This window comes from Vanacampus margaritifer, chromosome 12 (genome assembly GCF_051991255.1).
Source record: "Vanacampus margaritifer isolate UIUO_Vmar chromosome 12, RoL_Vmar_1.0, whole genome shotgun sequence".
Classification (NCBI taxonomy): domain Eukaryota; kingdom Metazoa; phylum Chordata; class Actinopteri; order Syngnathiformes; family Syngnathidae; genus Vanacampus; species Vanacampus margaritifer.
Window position 1 is genome coordinate 6,883,486 of NC_135443.1, and position 21,473 is coordinate 6,904,958.

General features: G+C 40.7%; 2 protein-coding genes across 22 annotated transcripts in view; both read right to left on the bottom strand.

Moving 5' to 3' along the window:
* ccdc88ab (coiled-coil domain containing 88Ab) overlaps nucleotides 1–15,003 on the bottom strand; it is a 51,883-nt gene extending 36,880 nt beyond the window's left edge. For all 9 annotated transcript variants that reach the window (XR_013296128.1, XR_013296129.1, XM_077581490.1 and 6 more), the window contains exons 1-3: nucleotides 14,520–15,003; nucleotides 14,337–14,437; nucleotides 7,157–7,265 (exon numbers count right to left, since the gene is read on the bottom strand). Coding sequence is in view for 7 of the 9 variants with exons in the window: in XM_077581490.1 (XP_077437616.1) it covers nucleotides 7,157–7,265; nucleotides 14,337–14,437; nucleotides 14,520–14,582 (273 nt within the window). In the remaining 2 variants the exon portion in view is untranslated. The remainder of the gene's footprint in view (nucleotides 1–7,156; nucleotides 7,266–14,336; nucleotides 14,438–14,519) is intronic.
* Nucleotides 15,004–17,573: 2,570 nt separating this feature from the next.
* Nucleotides 17,574–21,473, bottom strand: part of camk2g2 (calcium/calmodulin-dependent protein kinase (CaM kinase) II gamma 2) — a 34,286-nt gene continuing 30,386 nt past the window's right edge. For all 13 annotated transcript variants that reach the window (XM_077582030.1, XM_077582029.1, XM_077582031.1 and 10 more), the window contains one exon: nucleotides 17,574–21,231. The gene's annotated coding sequence lies outside the window, so the exon portion shown is untranslated. The remainder of the gene's footprint in view (nucleotides 21,232–21,473) is intronic.

Here is a 21,473-nt window from a genome sequence, read left to right on the forward strand (position 1 = left end):
GGGGCAATCATTATGTTGACAAATGGATCTCGTTAATCTGGTGTCTTGATTATACACACCAAACTGGATCAAGATGTGTGTGGATGCCTGTGCTATTAAATGTGTCAGCGGACAGATTCTCCCCTGTTCATGTCTCACAGGGAGCCCTGTCTGTTTTACACATACCGACCCCCCCCCCCCCCCCCCCTACACACACACACCTTTCCGCCCACTTCCGCTAACGGCGTATAGCTTTAACAGGAGGGCTAATTGTGCTGCTTCTCGTGTGTGCTTGTGTGTGTGTGTGTGTGCCTGAACCCTTAAAAGCATGAATCACACCCATTCTGCAGCCCCACGGAGCTCCGTTGCCATAGAAACGGGGGGGGGGGGTGAGAAGACGGGGAGAATAAGCTCTGCGTGCTCTAACACATACGGTACAGTGCAATACAATACATGTGCAAACACACACGCGCATCTCTTTGGGGGTACTTCTCTCTGCAAACTCCATCATCGGCACCAACAAAGGGAAGAAAGGAACTTCCTCTTTTTTGTACACGCAAACACACACTTCCACGGAGAACCCACTTGACACCTGATCTAACAATCATTACACAAAAAGGCAGTGTTGCTGTTGGACGCACAACAAAGAACCACGATGGGGAAGGGACATATGAGAAAATGTATTTTTTTTTTTGTTGCTTGTATACAAAGAGTTGGCTCTGTGGAGTTCCTGTTCACCCAGCAAGTGCGAAATTTATCAACCAAGTACATTTTTAACAAGCTGCCTATTTCTCAAAATTAGGTATAATTATGACATCACAATTTGGCTTCTCAACCCAATAAATAGACTGGGGGAAGATCTGCCATTTTTAAGCATCGACAACAAAATACACTACCATGTCAAAAACAAAATCTAGGCAGCTATGAACTGGGTTAGTGTTGGCTTCGGATAAGAGGCACATATAGTCACGCGGCGGGTGGGTCATTGATATGTCTGTATGTGTATTATAGTGGATGAAGCGCTGCCTCCACGAATGAAAATGCTTTTACTGTCTTAACAAGTGCCCCACATTAATAAAGCTCTCCATGTTTACATACGACTCCTCATTATGTTTAAGTGCACTAATGAATAAAGTCAACAGGTGTGGTGGGTGTTTCCACGGAAAAGAGCAGCAGGCGCGGGGGGTCCTGAGTGGTCCAGATGGAGCAGAGTTGATGTTCTCCATGAGGAGGAGGTGAAAACGAGCCGTTAGCGGCACGTTTCTTTTGTTCTCTGGCGATGTCTATCAGCCAAAGAGCTTTTTATTACGTCCTCCCTCCGCACCCCTCAAGGCTGAACAAGCTGCTGCTCAAAAAGGTGGAGGGGGCAGGTGGACTGGGGGAATCCCGATACCATCCGCCCGCCCACTCACCTTCTCCTCATCATCAACCCCTCTGGGCCCTCCTTTTTCACACTAAAGTTGCTTCTGCATTCGCTGTTATCTACTCCATCCGATAGTAATTATGTAAATCTAGTCGTATCAAGATACATTTGGTTATCAGCGCAAAGCAGAACAAAAACACATGCATAAAGCGCCATACATAACATAAGCTAACGCAGAATTTAAGTCAGAAATACAGACAATATTTCTAATGTAATATTACAAATTAGGGGTGTCAGGCGATTAAAAATTTTAAGCGTAATTAGTCACATGACTTCAATAGCTAGCTCACAATTAACCACTAATTTTATATCTATTCTAAATGTACAATAAAAAAAAAATCATACCCTTGTTAACATAAAAGTGGAAAAAATGTTAAACTAAAAGAAATTAGGCTGCATCTTTTAGTCATTGGTTCAGGAATTTCATAATTCATAAAGTTGACTTAAAATTAAAAAGATGTACTGTACTGTAAAACTCTAGTGATATTGGTTTGTGTTGGTCAGTTTTCTGCCACTAGATGGCATAATTGCATTTGTAAGACGGTGACAGCTCAGTGCATGTTTCTTTTCATATTAAGAGCTATCTAATCTTTAACAAGAAGTAACTTGTGAAATTCTGTATAGTCTTAAAATTATATAATGCAACTTCACCCACACATATATGCATTAAATTCATTAATACTACATTTTGACTTGGACGCGTCTGCTGCGTTGCAACTGGAATTCTCCCATGCTATTAAAATTAACGCACAAATTTTGACACCCCTCATAAAAATCACTTGTAGGCAATAAATCTGAAACTAATGACAAACTACATAACTGAGCGGGACTTCTTGTGTCACATGACTACACATTCTTAGTGCATTGCGCATCATTTGCAACCTTGATATCTGCGCCATCGTAAACCGAAGACCCCTGTAGTCGTGTTGACAAACAGTTCTACAGCTATCTCAATTGTATTCGTCCCATGGAACAAATCCTATTGTTTCCCCCAAATGGCGAGCGAGCGTCTGAGGCGCCGCGCAGCTTGCCGCATCATCAATGGCAACATTGGTGAGGAGCATGTGAGCGTGCGTGACAACGCGCACATTTGCCCCGCGGCAGGCGAGCACATGCCCTAATAAACCGATTTACTCGTGAGGCGCCGAAAGAAGCGAGTCAGCGTGGGGGAATTCCAGGCTTGATTGGAATATGTATACACGTTGTGACCGAGTTCATATAAAAATAACTCCTGGTGACTAAAAGCAGCGATAACAAGGCTGTAATTTAGTCTCAACCATCCATGCAGTGCAGCGCTACTGTACGGTGCGAGAAGGGAATGTGAGGGAGCGTTGTCTTTTTTTCTTCTTTCCCCCAAACGTGAACAGAGCATCTTTGTGAGGTCAGTAAGCTATGGCAGACCTTGTTATTGCGTGCGTCAGCTAGCACTTAAGTCGCTTGACACACCTGCGGGGAAAAACATTTGGGAGGGAAATTAGCAGGATGAATGTTGTGTTTCAGAGAGAAGCAACAGTATAGGGATGATAACTGCATTGCTACATAGTAGCGGGTAGGTTGGAGTAATGTTGCATATTAGTTTGGTGAATGCATCATGAACCTGGAACTTGTAGTTCCTCATACTGTTTCAAGTTCCCCTCACAGGAAAAATGCTTCACAGAAACCGCAACTCGCTGTCAGTCCGCCTTTCTTCCGGGAGTCATTCATCTTCTAGCATGATGGAAATTTCAAATCAAAACTGTGAATACTTAGTAGTCATCCAATCATGATAGGTCCAGTTTCTGCACCAACCTTCCCAAACCTTTCAAAAGCGTCATTCCTGATAAGGAGCTTACAACCAAATCAAAGTCATCACAAAACAATAAAATACAAGAGCCAGCTGTTCTAATATTACAGATCTAAACAAACAAACACAGCAAGCTGGAATGTGGCTACATGTGTCACAGGACCCGAACTTGAAGAAATAAGAGGAAGGGATTCATGAGAGAAGCCACAAAAAGAATCCAGTTCAGCTGGCTAGAGCTGCATAATCGCACGCCCCCGGAGAAAGCCAAAACCGAGGCCGCTAAATTAAAATGTGGCCCAGTGTATATTTGGCCCAGACATTGAAAAGAGATGAAACCTTCGCTCTGTAGCTCAAACAGACTATGTAAGGTTGTAGGGAGGCGGAAATTGCGCTTTCTTGGTATTATGATCACATCTGGTTGAAAGTGATCTGTTCACCATACTCTTAAATCAAAGCGTGGAGAAGTCCGTCTAGACATTGAAACCCTCCTACGCAATGTGCTCAAACAGAACCTAAAAACTTTGAACCCACATATCCACTAATGCCGCTTTTCTCAATGTGGGAAAGTACAAAAATCCCGCTGAACTGAAAGCATTAGTTTGAACAATAGATGGCGCTGTTTAAATGACTTTGGTAGGGGAGACATGTTTGTGTGAGAGGAGAATGAGGGCAGCAAGAAGACACAGTTGCAGCCAAGTGGAGACTGTGGCATGTAGTACTGAAGCTAACATTAGCCTACCCGGTTACGGTATTTTTCGCACTATAAGGCGCACATTCAATGAATGGCCTATTTTTTTTTTAAAACACAACTGTTTCCATATATAAGGCGCACTGCATTATAAGGCGCATAAAATAGAAGCTACTGTAGTGGCTGGACTTGCGTTAAGCATCCACTAGACGGAGCTGCGCTAAAAGGAATGTCAACAAAACAGTCAGATGAGTCAGTCAGTCAATATTTATTACCGGTAATACAATACAAACTAGTGTTCTGACAACTCTGTTCACTCCCAAAACAAGTTACTAGTAGTGCAGTCACAATATGGTTCCGTAATAACAATATGACAATAACTCAATAACTCAACATTGCTCAAACGTTAATATCCATATTTACAATGTCTCCGCTTTTACTTCGGCGACTTCCCCTGACTATGGTACTAATTAACCAATATTGATCCACATATAAGGTGCATCGGATTATAAGGCGTACTGTCGGTTTTTGAGAAAATTAAATGCTTTTAAGGTGCGCCTTATAGTGCGGAAAATACGGTTTATTCTGTTAATGCTAGCAGTCTATCCTTAAAACTGACTAAACTGCTTGACCAATTACAAGCTGCTAGCTTTTACAGGACTGGATCGAATGACCAGATACTTGACGGAAACATATTAAGAACTAAAACCAATTGGGTATCGTGCAGTGTAAAAAAAAAAAAAAAAAGGGGGCCAAACAGATCTTTTCTAGGTGAATGCAAGTCAAAAACTAGACATTTAAAATCCAAAATACTGAGTTTTCTGGAGGTATTGTTCCTGCATCTCTGGAAACTGAACAGGGCATAAAAATGCAGAAGGTATGATAGTTTTTTATGGGAGAGAAGGGGTAGAGCAGAAGCATGCAGGAAATGGGGGAGGGTCAGGACAAAGAGGGTCTTGGGAACATCTACAAGTGTCTGCCTTGGTTAATGAATTAGGTTTTCTCCCGACACCAGCGGAAAGAGTCTAATTCAATAAAGCTTTTACGCGAAAGAGCACACGTTTTGCTCATGTGTGCATTACTGGACATTTTCTTTACCAACGAGGGCCCTTGCCATCAAAAATCAGCACGTAAATTGAAAAACAAGATCAAGAAGTAGAGAAGGCGGTCGAGCATACAAAGTCGGCAGCTACGAGAGAGCTCAGAATGCTGAGCAGTACAGTAAATTGCAAACCTGTTAAGCCCATTAGTTTGGACAACAGAAGGGATCCGTCTGCAGCCATGCGGCTCAGGAAATGGGAAAAACCGGGAAGGGACCGAAAACACCACAGGAAAGCAGAACTTGGCTTTTCATCCAGGCAGAGACACTGAAAAACTATGTTGGGAAGGTTGTGAATGGAACCCGCGTTGTGTTCTTCTGAACCGTATCGAATGACCGTGACATGTACAAAACGTGTACCATTATGACACTCCAATAATCTAAGCAAGTAAAAGTTGAGTTGGGAAAAGTGTGCATTGCAGTATTTTGCATTTCCATTTCCAAAAACAGTCAAATGCGCCAAAATAACCAAACCAAACCGTGCAATTGAACGGTGGCGCAACTGGTTTTGTGTTACCAACCACGAGCCCTGGTTCATTAAGTGTTCCACACTATAATCTCTTTGGAATCAACCGAAGCATACCGATGAAAAACAAAACATAAAACACATTAGTGGCTAAAGGGTCATCAGCCGTTTACACGTGGACACGGCAATCTCCCGCTTGGACAAATTCTGTCTATTCCAGCTCTACTGTTGAACCTGAAGACTGTGGTATGAAAGCGGCTATTAAGTCCCTGAAGCGCTGTTTTGGGCGGGGCAGGATTTTAACCTGCCGGTGGTCCCTGTGAAGCTGAGCTTGCAGACACGAGTAAGTGGTCGCATGGTTAAAAGCCAGCGATTCGCGAGATGAGCAGAGAGGATTAAAGCTAGCAGAGCAGACAGACGAGGCTCAATGTTTGCTTGCATTGTCTTTCATCAAGCAACAAGCACTCAATGAGATTAACCAAGCAGAGGTGTTAAAAGAAACAATCTTTAGCCTAACTTGAGCTCCTCACTGGTAAAGGAAAAAAAAGTGATCAATAGCTTTTATATTCACCGCTAGACAAACAGACTAATAATGGCTTTAACTCAGATCTGAACCTTTAGTAGAGGCTGACCCGTCCAGTGACTCATTTTCTTGGGGCGCTACTATGGGTTTACTGCTTAATTAAACAGATCTGGTAGTGATTAACAAGAGGTTTGGGACTCGAGAGGAAGTAACTTGTATGTTGCGGGACAAGTTGGCCTTTTTTTTTTTACAATTGTAAGACCAACAAATTTGGCTGAAACTGATTTTATTTTACAGTATGGACAAAAATACTTTTGAGTGACACACCTCTCCAACCTTCAAGTTTGGTGCGGGTCAAATTGAAGTTTATAATAAATAAATAATGATGGATAAAATATATACGTATGTGACTGATAGCTAGCTACATTATATAGAATCAATTATTTTCGGGACATGCACATCAAACCACTCTGATAATTTGTGGGTCAAATTGACCCATTTTAATTTAAATGGCTAAAAAAAAAAAAAAGCTAGAAAAAATATGAGAAAAACAGAAGTTGGAGAAAACATGTCAGTTCATGTTTCTGATAGATGCAATTTATTAAGTTATTTTTGGGAGACTACACTTACACACTTCTGTTGTATTGCGGGTCAATATTAACCTGTTTGAAAAATTGCATTTAAATGCATTGGCCAGGGTTCCCCAATTCCGGTCCTCGAGGGCCGAGTCCTGCAGGTTTTAGATGTTTCCGCCCACTAACACACCTGATTCATATAATTAGCTCATCAGCATGCCCGGTAACGATCCTGATCTTTAGTATCAGGTGTGTTGGTAGGCTGAAACATCTAAAACGTGCAGGACTCCAGCCCTCAAGGACCGGAATTGGGGAACCGTGGCATAAGCTATGAAGTATTTTCATTTAACATAACAGGATGCATTTTGTACCTACATGCTCTTCTTTATACAAAGCATGCATTTTGCTAGATGAGTAAGTGACCTTTCCGCATCCCCGCCGCGCCCCCTAAGGATATGGGTCACGGTCTCGAGTGTGGGAAAGCTGTAACTGCATGGCCATTTAAAACATTAAAATAAAGCTTCAAACAATGCTTGAAAAGAAATAGTGGGGTTTTGGCCATTTATACTGTATGATGACAGCATGTTGGTGCCTGAAAACACAAATCTTGATTTTCCTACCTGATAGTAGGTTTTGATCTGCCTGATGAGAATGGAAAGGTTCTGGATGCGCAGCGTGGGGTCGTTGTTCACCTTCTTGTTGGTCCTCTGCACCGTGGCTTTGGGATATCTGGTGGAAAAATAGATAAAATGATGTCATTCTATCACTGTCCTCATTAACGACATTAACAGGGCTGCAACTATCGAATAGTTTTAGAATAAGGTATTCCACAAAGTATCCTATTGAGTAATTGGATACAAATGTATGTTGCATTATTAAACAAAACAACATGCATACAAGGTGCAGAAGTTTTGAAGTTTAAGTGTATATGGCTTTAAAAGGTGGTGCCTGCCCTGGTGAGTGACGTGAGCGTCAGCTAGAGAGAGTGTAAAGTTGGTCTGGCTGTTAAGTGGCTAACCCATTAGCCAGTCTGTGTATCGAGTGACTCAGCGCGAGTTGTGGCCACCGGTGGCTCGTGCATGAATGCGCTTTTTATGCGTTTGTTTTCTTACAGTTGGTTCACGAAAGCGTTTGAAAGTGCACTGGCAGCCGTGTCTATCTTTTACCACAGATGACATCATCACAAATAATTGCTGACAGTCACGCAGAAAAACCTTGGGCAATGAGTTGCATAGAGCTGGGTGGAGAAATCCCAATTAGATGAAAACAATCAGTGTTAATAATGCAAAATGGTGTCTATTACCTTTTAAGTACTTCCTTGTGTCCATTATATATATATATATATATATATATATATATATATATATATATATATATATAAATAAATAATGTGGCTAGATTTGTGAACATTGGACTCCACTTATGATCAAAGATCATCCTTAAACACAACCATTGTTTTTTATTATTATCATCACTGACAATAGACTGTTGATATGTAATCATTTCACTTGCTTTTGTTCTAAAAGCAGCCTATGCTATGTTGTGTAGCGCACATGGCGCAAAGCATCGATGCCGGCAAGCACGCACACGGCACGCATGCAGTAGCCACCACGTGTACGCATGCATGCATATATTCACAGGCAGCCGTCTCCACCCCCACACACTTGCAGCAAGTTGACCCTCATATATAGGTCACCAATGTAGACTGAAACACATTTTCATGAACGAAAGGGTCGTCTCTAATAGAGACGGATCTGCAAGTGAATTAGGTTACATCACTGGAAATTAAATTGTTATTATAAAGCTGTGGGGATGTATAATGGATCGGTGGCGTCTGTTATTTAGATGGCAATTATTTTTTCAGTTTTTCATATGTTCCCAACTTCTTTTTGGTTATCTTTCTATTATCAAATGCAAATATGCGGTACTCTTTGGCAATTAGCAAGAAGCTGCTAACACAATTTCAATTCTAAATAAAAACAGACCTTGTTCTCTCAATTTGGCGGCGGCTGAGGATGCGTTAATGAGTCTTTTGATCTGCGCACCAACCCCCCCCCCCCCCCATGCCCAACGCTATTAATGCTAATCAGAGACACAGGGCTCTTTTTAATGGGTTGAATTAGCAGTCACATGACCTGCCTCACACCACACACACACACACACAAGCACGTGGGACCTTTAAGGAGTAAATAGTAGGGGGTCTATTTAACCCCTTAATTAAAAAGTGGAGGCTGTAATCCTGTCAGAGCGAGGAGGGCGGCGGGCTGTGAGTGTGAGAAGAACAAAAAAAACAACAGCAAAGGAATGGTGGCCCCATGTACATTCCATGACACTTATAAGGCTCATGTGGAAAGTCAAAGAGTCACCAGCGTAAAACTACATGTTCAAATATCCAAAAAGGTCCCATTAAATCCCAAAGAACGTTGTTTTTCATTCACAATTAAAAAATTCACAAATGTGGCATGAAGCAGTTCCATTGATTTTTCTTTTTTTAATTCAAAATAGCTATTTGAGGGTTAGTAATATCGTTTTTTTTCTTCCAAGGCCCTAGCTTTTGCCCCTTGTTGTCATGGAAACCAAATTCACACCCTGCATTGGCCCTGCAGTAGAAGGGTGTAAAGTTTGCTGTTATTCTTTATCCTCTATATAGTTTGACAGAATGTAAATCTAAATACCTTTTAATAAGACAGCTTGGAATGGTTTCAAATTACGTATATATAAAAAAACATGCAGGATATGTTTCTTAGTGAGTTCATAGCAGCTCAGGTTGATAAAATGCTATCCAAGTGCTGATGCAGCACGCTTCAGACTGAACCCCCTGGGGAACACCAGGCGACAAAATAAGGATTTAGTTCTTTAGTAGGCGGGTGGAAAAAATCCCGGATATTAACCCCCTTGCTGTTCTTGCTGATACGGTAAACTTAAGGCTTTGGCCAGACAAATAGATTAAGGAGAGTCGGCTCAAGACAGACAGCAAGTCAGACAGAGAGGCAGTCAATAAGCCAAAGCATCCAGTCGCTTGTGTGTGGATGGCTGCAGAGGCCGAATTCGGCAGCCATTGGGGCTTCCTCTGCTCTCTGATTGGCTGCGTGCTTTGCAGAGTAGTGTTAACCTATATATGACAGGCTGCATTACAGTCAGCATGGGCAGCCACGCACACGCGCACAAAAAGGGAAAAATACAGGCTGCATTTGGCCACGTGTTGGGCGAGAGTCAGTACAAACATAGCAGGAGCGTGTGTGATTATTTCTAAACACGCACACACACACACAAACGCACTACTAGCAGGAAAGCTAAAGAACCAAGAGGAATTAGCAACAACGCTAATGCTAACAAAATGATTAGTGTAGGTGTTCATTTTTAAATCAGTGGATGTTTGACAAGCTTCGAAATAAGCTTATTAAAAAACATATCACATTTTGTACTTTAATTTTTACGTGTGATAAGCGTACCACTCATTTATCGCCGCCACTCTCACATAAACATTGGATACATCGGAAGTACTTTGACATTTTTGGAGAGCGGGGTGGTCCTCTATGGTGACAGTAGCGCCACATAAACAGACCATGTGACCCTTGGTATATTGTGAATTTCCTCGTCTTTTGCTTTCTCATGTATCACCCCCCACCCCCCCCCCACCCCTTTGTTCCATTCTCATTCCACTCTTCTACCACTGCAGCAGCCCATTCTTTACATTCCAGAGTTAAATCATTAAAGTGGACTACAGTCAAGACAGTCACCATCAACAATAATTGCCTCATCTTGCCGACAGAGCAAATGGATCGCGGGATGGTGTCTCATTGACATAAAGTGAGCTCTTACGTCCTCATCATAAAAGAAAACAAGGTCCTCCTAATTGAATCTCCTTTGCACTTCATTTCCTAACCTAATGCATTTCCCTGCTGCAGTTATTTGCCAGAGAGCGGATTATGCGACATGGGAGAGTCTGTCACATTAAAGTGATGGAGGAAGTGTCGAGTTTGCATCCATACGGCACATCAACATTACAAGACGGCCATAACTGCTCAGTGTTCTCACCAATATAGTCAGGTTATGGTATTTTGTATTGTGTGTTAGCATTAAGCTAGCAGTTGCGTGACTGATCTTTGTTTTATGTTTATTTTGACAGTAAACCTAAACTGAAAGTGGAATTACTCAACTCTTGACGTTTTACCATTTCTTTGAGGTTTAACGTCCTTGGTTGTGGCCATTTTCAAGGCTCACATAAACATTTCATTGCTTGACGCCAGACACAAAGACGACTGACTGCCAGATAAAAGTCAACGATTGCACTTCCTGACAGATTTCCAAGACCAGCCCACTGCTGTGTTTCTGTCAGGACAGCCTCGAGGAGTGGGGGGCGGTGGGGGGTGTGGCGGGGTTCCAACATCCCAGCAGCAGCATCTCTGCATCCTTGCTTCCCTCCTGCAGCTGGAATTTCAACTATGTCAGCTGGAGCTCGCCAAACAGAAGCTCAAAGAAAACAAGAGGAAAGGTTCGAAGACAGCGGGGAAAGGGCAGAGGAGATGAGGCGTGAAGGAAGGATGGGAGAAAGGGGGAAAGAACGAACAAGTGCTAACAGGAGGCAAAAATAAGCCAAGTGTGAACGGCGCTGTATGCATGGTGTTAGCTTTAGCACAATGTAGCCTCTGTTTATTATGGAGTCAAGCATGATAATAACTATTTAACAAAGAGCTATATTGTGTGTATCATTTGGTGATGACGCCACTACGGTACGAACACTAACCAATGCTGCATTCAAGACTGCAGATAAAGTAGGAAATAGGGCTTTCTCAGTTTTTATAATCAATATCTTCATTTAAAGATATATTGTTTATTTTATGTACTGTACAGTCATTCGTGTATGTAACAGTTGTGGTCAAAGCTTGAATTGCGCCCCGTAAAATACCTTCCTTTGGAACGTTACACGTTACTAGCTATTTACAAATGCCGCTGAGCATGCTGGGATGCCTGGAACTTACTTGCAAAGTCTAGTGAGAAATAAACGGTTCAGGAAATGGATGGATGGATGGACTTTTTTTTTTATGTGCAAAAATTTTAGAATAAAACTTCCGTGAGCCCTCGGGGCTTATTTTTGTTTATATTAGCACCCTGTGTCAATATTTTTAATATACCGTGTAGCGTTGTCATCAAACCAATTTCTGACTTTGACGCTAATACCTGCGTAAAGTAGCTCGATCCTGATATCTAAACAATGCCACGTCAAAATATTAGTTTGAAGCAAGCACACATAGCTTTCGCCGAAGTACCAGTATAATGATATTGTGGTATTATAGTACCGGTAGACTATGCAATTCTAATTCTCTGTATGAAATTGGCTCTTATTATTTATTTATATAAAAAAAATATAAAATATTAAAAAAAAAATACACACAAAAACAACTAATTTAAGAAGTATTAATCTACTTTTTTTTTTCCTTTCTCCAGATTTTTTAAAATCTATTTAATTGGGTCAAATTGACATGCAGCATAACAGACAAGTTCAAGAGTCATGTCCTTCAGACACAATTCCCCGTTGTATCCAAATAAAACCAACTCCAGTGAGCATCCAGGATCTCAACAGGACTCTTGTCATTCTGTCAACGTTTTTAATTGGCTCCACCTCACAGAGTGGGCGAGCTAATTGGTTTGACAGCAGTGAGGAGGTCATCTAATTGGCTGGGTAATGATGGTCATGAGAGGACAGAGGCGGGAGGAGGGGGGGAAAGGGAGGGTGGCAGGGTTGCCATCTGGGCGTCAGGGGCAAACCGTTAGATAATCCCGATGTCCCGCCGCTGCCCTCAGGACGTCACCTTCGGGCGGACGACGGCTGAATTGCACTGTCCCACCGTGTTACAACAGCTTTTTGTATGAAAGCACAGTGTAAACATGAAAAACTAACAGCGGCGGGAGTGTGTGTGTGGGGGGGGGGGGGGGTGCTGCTGTTAACTCCTACGATCTCAAGGCACCACTGAATTATTACAAACATCTTCTTTTTCAGCTGCAACATTGTTTTCCTTCTTAGATCTCACACCACAGTCAGCCAGCAACACAGATCTACAAATGTAGTCTTTTGTGACGCGTTCCAATTCAGACAATTAAACAAGCTGATGTTGTCACGCTAATAAAGAGGCAGACAAAGAGCCGACACATAAACACAACAATCTGACCGTCACAGAGGGCCTTATGTGTGTGTGTGTGTTTGAGGATGGCTAGCCAAGACGACCACCGACAGCTGCCCGACTGCAAAAACAAATGTGCGCGTACACACACAAAAACAGATACACATTACACACACACACACAGTGTGTGAGACCAGTGCTGACATGGAAGCCTTGGGGGAGAAAAAAAGTGCACGTACACACAGACCCGAACACACAAAGCTGGCTGTGACTGGTCACTTCCTGTCAAGCGGCACACAGCTGCCAAACTCTAAACACTCATGCCCAGTGCACTTTTTTTCCCCCTCCCAACATCTTAATGTGGCTGGTTTAGCGACGCTAACTTAGCATTATAACCATGCAATTTGGAAGAGCAAAGCAGCAGTAGGCGGCGGCGGAGGAGGAAGCCTTTGGATGAAGATGCCATCCAGAAACAGGAAACGAGTAATAAAAACTAATTTTCATGACCATTCTTCGAAATAATCAAACTTCGACTACCTACTACTATCTATCGTCTGTAGCGAACATTCCAGTGGTTGTTCCTGAAATTTTCCATTTAGAGACTTCTTTTTAGGATACAGTGTCACCACATAAACGGTTGGCCAAAACGAGCAATCAATCCCATATTGCTTCCTAGTCTTTATTCTGTTAGCAGGTGAAGCTAGCCTATGCCAGTTGACTTTGCCCAAGTACACCCTTGACTACTGGCCAGATAATCACCTCCGCTGAGGCCAAACCGAAGTTGTAATGCGTCTTTCAAAGCGTGGCTCCAAGGGGTCCCCGTGATAATTGTCTGCAAAGACGTCTTGACGGCATGACCCATCAGTGGCCCACATACGAGGCCCCATTGTGCGCAGCCTACATTTGTTCCCAGCAGACAGCTTCTAGAAGCTTCCTTCAAGAATTAGCTAATGTGTGCCTTGAGGGCGAGGTAAGGGTGGAAGGGCAAGACTGCGCATTGTACGCTCGCCGGACACTTGATTGAGTACACTATTGATGAAAAGAAGAGCTCTCCACCATTTTGAAGGGGGTTTCAGCAATTGAATATTTTTTAGAATTGCTTATTCTACTGATTGTCCCATCAAGTAATTTGATAAAAGTTAATTTTGCATTGTTAGACAACAAAATGTGCCAGCAAGTATTAGTGTTGTCCACTTGAGGGTTGCCATCCTCAAATTCAACGCTACATGTGTGACTTTCAATGTGTTTGGCTTTAAAAAGGTGGGGCCTGGACTGGTGAGTGACATGGGTGTCAGCAAACGAGCGCATAGAGTTGAGTTGCACAGATGTGCTTTTACAGGTTTATTTGGATCTTCTCTTTTACACTCCGTTTTCAAATTCGATTCATCTTTTCAGCCCTATATAACAATGCCCGTTCATAGCCAGTTGAATGCTTGAAGTTTACAAATGTGATCAAGTTGAGCAGCGCACCACCTTCAACACACTGGCGCACCTCCTCTACCCCACGGATATCCTTTCCAAAAAGTCCAAACAAAGCTCCTGTTCCCAGCTAATTTAAAATAACCCCAACCCATGTGACACTTTCTGATCACACGCATTCCCTGAGGCGCGCACGGCCATTTTTCGACCACCCCATCCTGACTCTTGAAGATGTCGCATTGCATTCGGGGGTACTCACATCTCCAGCATGACCTCATTGAGGTAAACTCCATCCACCAATTGCACATATTCTGACAGTTTGCTGCCATCTGTCACCGTGAGCTGCCCCACTGTCTTCACCTGAGGAGAGGGGGGGATAAACACCACACCTCAAATAAATCACCAATTATAGCACATTCATGTGTTTAGTGAATAGACTTACCCAGCAGACCAGAGGTGACAGCATGAAGTGCTCCAGCAGGGGGCTAAAAACCTCACTTTCCATATTTTGCCAGCACGTTGATTGCAGTATATGGAAAGAAAATGGGGAGGGAGGGATGTGAATGTGACGGGTTGGTTTAGACTCCACTCATGTGGTTGGCTGGTTTAAAAAGAGGCGCATTTCGGCGGCTTTGGGTGGATGCTATAGGAATAAAAAGGAGGAAAAAAAATACAGATTAATCCACAAATGTCTCGACACGACTCAGCTGTTCTCCCAAAGCCATTTAAAAACCAGCAGATTCCAAGATAGGCGGATAAATCCTGAGACGTTCTATAAAAGACACCGTCGCAACAACAAAAAAAAAAGTAGATGAAAAATGTGACTAATAATCCAGCCTATTGAGATTTCAGACAGCAGCTTCAGTCTTCGTGTCAAAAAAAAGTACGTGTGCCTTCATTCATCCGCTAGTCGCTAATGGGACTGAAGAGTAGCAGCTGAGGAGACCTAAGCACCGCCCCCCTCCCTCTCTCTCTCCCTGCTCGGAGTAGCTCCCTCTCTCCATCCCTCACTCACTCTCCCTCTCTCGTTCCCTCGTGCGCATCCTACTCCGAGAGAAAAAATAGGGCCTTGTTAAACGGGTAGTTTTTTTTTTTGGGGGGGGGGGGTCATATTAATTAAAATATACACGCACACATTTGTTTTTAATTATTAAAGAAAAACAAACGAAAAATAATAAAGTAGCCTACGTCTACGTGTATGTCAGCATCTGCTTGATTGGAGGCAACAAAGCTACAGAAACCCATCTAGATAAAATAAGACAATAATTGCATTTTTAATACATAAATGAATTTAAATAACCTTACACGCTCGATTGTGTTTTTTGTTTTCCCCTAAATTATAATTTATCCTGAAATTTCATGAATTTAGTACTTCCGTGTTTGGTGTAAGGTGGGACTTCGACTTCCGGTCGGCATTAACGACGTTTAACGCATGGTGAAAACGCCGAATGTGGAAAGTAAAATACTGTATGTTATTTCGACCTATTAAAGTACTATGACCCAACAATTGCCTATATCTATTATACAACCACAGATTACCACCCATTTAATGTCACAGGTTATTTTTCAGTCAAATAGCATTATATTTTTTTTTATGTAGCTAGCTCTCATATTGGTTGTCAAGTCAAGTCAGGTTTATATAGCAACCAAAGAGTGTTGTAGAACATTTACCACATAATATGGTCCTGTACAATGTTGGTTAAAATCGTATATAAGAATCAATTTAATGAAATGAAGCACCATGGTGGGTAGACGCCTCGGGTTAAGTGGTTCTATATGTGCCGTCCTGGGCAGTCGATGCAGAATCCTTACAGCACTCACCTAGCTCTCAGAGCAGGCGAGAGGAGAAGCGGAAGTAAAACAGGCTAAAAGCCGTAAGTCATAGGTGAGACAGGGCAAGAAACTATTTGCGGTAAAGTATTCCAGAATAAAGGAAGCCTGAAAAGAGAATGTCCTGTACTTCCTTATGTTTGTTATGTTGCGAGTTTAAGGCTCAAGATGTCATTGGATTGTGCAGGTGTACCTAATATTGTGGCCTTTGAGTGATGGTATGCTTCCCAACCACAAAAGGAATGTCAGATTCAGGGGGAAATGACAAAATGATATGCCGCATCTTACGTATGAGGTGAATTAAAATCACATTTGTTGTCATGATTCATGAACAGATGAGGATGAAGACACTACAGTGTTTGTGATGATTCAGCAGCTTGCATGTTAATTCATAGATCAATGCCCTGCGCGTAGGAGACACATAATCAACAAGTGATGGATGACTCTTTAATTTAAAACAGACAACGGCTGACCTGGGATCAGGGGCGCAGATCTCTAGACGCCATTTTAGCCGATTGCTTACCCTGGAAAACATTCAACGCAAGAAAGACGAAGCCCTCCTGGTTGCTGTTTGCTTTTAGAACGACAGACGCCGGCGCTGGAGGCTAAACACAACAACAATCAAGATCGACCTGTTGTACATATACATTGTGGATAACACACATTTCTCATAAAGACAAAAGTAGTTATTGCTCTGTATTACAATAGTATACAGTATGCTTGGCGGAGGTAATAATAAGCATAATAGGGTAACACAGAATGAAAATGAGAGGTGCTAAAACTACAGAGCTAAATTCTATTAACAACTCATTCACTGCCATTGACGGCTATAGAAGTCAAAATTTCATTTGAACAATTTCTATTATTAAAAAAATAATAATCCACTTTTGCTAACAAGAGTATGAAAACCTAGAAAAATGTTTTATTGTAAATTTAGAACAGATATCAAATTTGTGATTAATTGTTAGTTAATTAGTGAAGTCATGTGATTAATTACAATAAAAAAATAAAAAATAAGGGGCGTTTAATCGTAATTAATCGCATGATAATTTCATATCTCTTATTAATGTACAATAAAAACATTCTAGGTTTTCATAAAAAAATTAAATGAAAAAAAAAAGTTAAACTAATAGAAACAGTTCACATGAATTTTTGACGTCTATAGTCGTCAATGGCAGTGAATGAGTTAATCAGAGGTGCAGCTCTTGTATTGGATTATGTGTACCTAATGAAGTGACTTCAAATGTATGGATTTGTCCAAAGTGAATGCTGGTGACCACAGAGGTTTGTCCACCAACAAGAAATCTTTTGTTTAGGCAACATGGCAACCTAAAGGCCGCAACAACATAAACACAATTTAGGGCAGTTTCCCATTGCTTTGTAAAATCACAATTTAGTATGGCATGAATGAAAGAGAAATTGATCTTTTTACATTATTTAAATACAGTAGGTACGCTATAAATTGCTAGTCTTTTAGCGCCCCCCTGTGGTCGCAGAGAGGACTGCGACTATAAAAGTGGTTCGTTCATTTTTTTTTGTTAAATTTTTAATGAATAGTAAAGAGGCAAAGAATATAATATTGATCTAAAAACTTAACATTGCAACTGCATTTCATATAAATATCTAAATTATTTTTGTTAAAAAAATAAAAGGCAATACACAAATGTTGATTTATTTATTTATTTATTAAATACACTTCAATATTCCAGTAATAACCAAGCTATGAATAACAACCATCCACACAGATTTGTAAATATACCACTGTCATGATTTAATTCTACGCTCATGCAAAAAGTAATTCGGCATCCAACCTTATCATAGTTTCTTCTTCTTTTTCATTTTTTTTTTTAACAACACAGTATCACCAAAAAGCTAATAAGGCTTTCTTCTACTCTGTGACTTGAGTAATTCGCAAATGTCCATCCAGTAAAAGGTGAAAAATGACTAGAAAGTACACATGCATATTTCATCATCATCATCATGTAAAACTGCATATATTTTTATACTTATGTACGGTTGCTGTGGCTTTGACAATAACTCTATAACACATGTTTTTCCTCTGCAAACAGTAAATATTCATATGATGCAAAAGCTACACAGTGGATGAATGTGTTTAAAGTTTAGGTAGTTGGTGCAATCACTTCCTGTTTGGTCATGTGACTCCTACAGTATGTACAACATTAAGACTCAAAAGTGGCTCCATACCCTGTCTTGTCGTCAGGTTGAAAACAAATGGAAGCTTGGAAGATGCAGTGACGTCGCGAATGGGATCACACTTCCCAAATAAAAATAAATAAACAAATGAAAATGTCACACGTGCAGCGCACAATTTTGGCCTGTTTAAAATGATCATGGTAATTATCAAAAAAAGAAAGAAAGAAAATAGCATTTTTAATGTCAGTAACCAATTATATTACTATAAATGAATTATGTAAAAAAAAAAAAAAAAAAAAAGCTTTTACAAAATTAAAGGGAAAAAAACCCATTTAATCTCAGTGGGTATGGCCAGCCCAAAAAAAGGGGGAAAAAATAAGACATTTTGTGGGAAAAATTTAAATAAAATACAGTACATCGAAATAAAAAGAAAATAAACCATTTCAGGCTGAGTGTGGGTGAAAACTACTACTACAAGGAATAATAATAAGAATAAGAATAATAATGAGCTGATATGTAAAAAAAAAAAAAAAAAAGATTTGTTGAAATGTTAGGCATATATATATATTTAAAAATACTAGAATTACTTAAATAACAAAAGTACTCATCGAATCCCACAACATAACCCAAAAATTAAAATTAAAATAGAAAAAAAAGAAAAAAAACGGCATTATATGGAATAGTGGAAAAAGAAACAACGGAAAAACATTAATACAAAAAAAAAATGATTAAAAAATTGAAACAAACTACAAAAATAAATAAATGTAATGTTAGTGCGCCAGATCTGATTTGAGATAATTTCCAACAAAAATTTGACCAGTTGATGAGCTAACATTAAAATGAAAGTGCGCCACTAATGTTGCCCGAATTTTCAAGACATGATATGAAGGTGCAAAAAGTGTTTGCGCTGCTTCCTCTTAAAGGGACGACGTTGGTTTGCATGTGCTCATGTGACTCTTGTATGTGTGTGACAGTAGCAAAGGGTTGCAGCAGTTTCATACATTTAAACCCTTTTTTTTCCAGTTCTGACTTTGAAAAAAAACATCCAAAACACTAAACAACAAGTACAACATTTACAACAAATACAGGACCTGCCGGTTGATTGCCTTCAGCAAAAAAAAAAAAAGGTCCCTTAGAACTCTTCCTCCCATCTTGCCTTAAATTTTTTTTTACTCTATTTTTTTCTTTAATTCTTTGCCTCGTGTTTCAGCCGACAGTCCGCAAACATGCTTGTTGAAGCGAAACACACAAGTACGGCAAGTCGAGATGGACAATAAACACGAGACGCGGGGGGATTGACATCATCATCATCATCATCATCATCACGATTAAGACGAGGGAGGAAGAGGAGCAACAGTCGGAGAACAGTACAGGCCAGTGGACATGTAATCATGCTTACACACACGTATGTACGCAAAAAATAAAACGTTTGAGCATTTATTCCATATACGTGAGAAACAGTTTAAGGTCCATGTACTAGTTCATGCTTTGGCCTCATTAGTAAGACATGTCAGCGGGCCGGCGCGCTAGTCGAACGACTGTGTCACCCTAGTAGGCATACCAGTAGAACCACTACTGTTATATACAGTGCTTTGCAAAAGTATTAGCCCCCTTCGTGTCATTTATGTCAACATGGGATCATTCAGGGAACTTCTGCAGTCAGGTGGCTGCACTGAGAGAAAAGGGGGCGAATCATTTTGCAGGTTCAATTATTTGTTAAAAAAAGTTGCAAACTTTTGGTTCCACTTCATGACTGTGTTCCCTACTTGTTGATTCATCACCAAAAAATACATCTCATTTTATATCTTTATGTGTGAAGACAGAAATGTGGCAAAAGGTCAAAATGTTAAGGGGGGTAATACTTTTACTAGGGAGGCAAAACTACTAGTAGGCATTTCGGTGCTACTAGTAGAGTCCAGGAGGTGTTAGTATGTGACACACGCCTTTTCAAAACAATAATAATTATTGGGTCATATCTCACTGAGATAATTGTTCTACTAGTGTGTCAAAATTGTTGGTATTACCGTGTGCGACTAATGCTGCTAGTGACAATAAATAAAATGACACTAGTTAAAATCTAACTCTTAATTAGTAACGCTAAGGTGAGGACAAAGAGCATACTAGTACATGCACCTTAAGCTAGATATCAAGGATAATGAATAAATGCTAAAGCGGCTTCCCAAAGTGACAATTCAGTGCACTAGTAGAACGACGAGGTTGCACTAGAAACTTTTTTTCCCCACGACACAGTGGAAAACTTTGGTTTACTATTAGGATAACTGTATGTTACTAGTGAGGCAAAACTACAAGTGGGCTACTAGTAGAGTCTAGAAGGATACTAGTAAGTAACATTCTGTTTGCCTACTAGTTGGACCTAGTATAGTTACTAGTGCAGCAGAGTGGTTTACTAGTAAGGTTTAATTATGTGCGTGTTTTTCAAAAGCGGCACGAGTGGTGGAAATACTGTATCTTTACTAGTAGGTAGGTCGTTCTACTAGTGCGCTGAATTGTCTTACTAATGAGAATAAAGAGCGTACTAGTACATCGATATCAAGTATAAAATAAATGCTCAAACGGCTTTCCATACACGTACATCTTGCATATAAATATCAATTCACACATTAAATAAAATTCCCCAAAGTATGTCAAAATACATAAAAACCACTAATAAGAGTAGAAAATAATCATTAGAACAATTAAAAAAAAGAAGAAGGTCCCTTTAAGTAACGTGACTAAACAAAGTCCAAATTGGACCTTAATGCTAATTTCATGTTAGTGCCTCACAATTCTCCTTATGTGTGTGCGTGCGTGCGTGCGAGCAGACAAGACGACGGGGGTGGGGGGGCGTGGACAGGGGCGGGGCGGCGGCATCGAACCCGCGCACCCTCCGCAAACATGCACCATCCACGCGGAGAAACCGCACCGGTTCGTCGGTGGGCCTTCTGCTCCTTCAGTCAAGCTTATTATTGTTTTGTGTGTGTGTTTTTTTTAAATGATTTTTTAAGTGTTGTTTTTACGTATTTTTATTCCCTCGTTTGACGTTGTTGTCATTGTTGTATTTGTGCCGCCCTCAGCTTGTATGTAGTTACCCTCTTGTTCCAGGCCAGGATGCTTGCAAGCACGGCGGAGAGACGACGCTCCACCAAACAGATTAACGAGTTGAAGACGAGCTGAGGGAGGAAAAAAATGGTGGGTATGGGAGTCAAAAGTAACTACTCTTAAGTAAGAGTACTTACTTTAGAATATAGTAATATTACTCAGGTAAAGGTAAAAAGTAGTTGCCAAATTACTTAAGTAATGAGTAACTGAATAACTTCTAATTATTTTGTTAACGAGAACATAACACAAAATAACTATAAAATATGAATATAGAAATTCAAATATTGCTGAACAGTATCAATTTACATAAAAA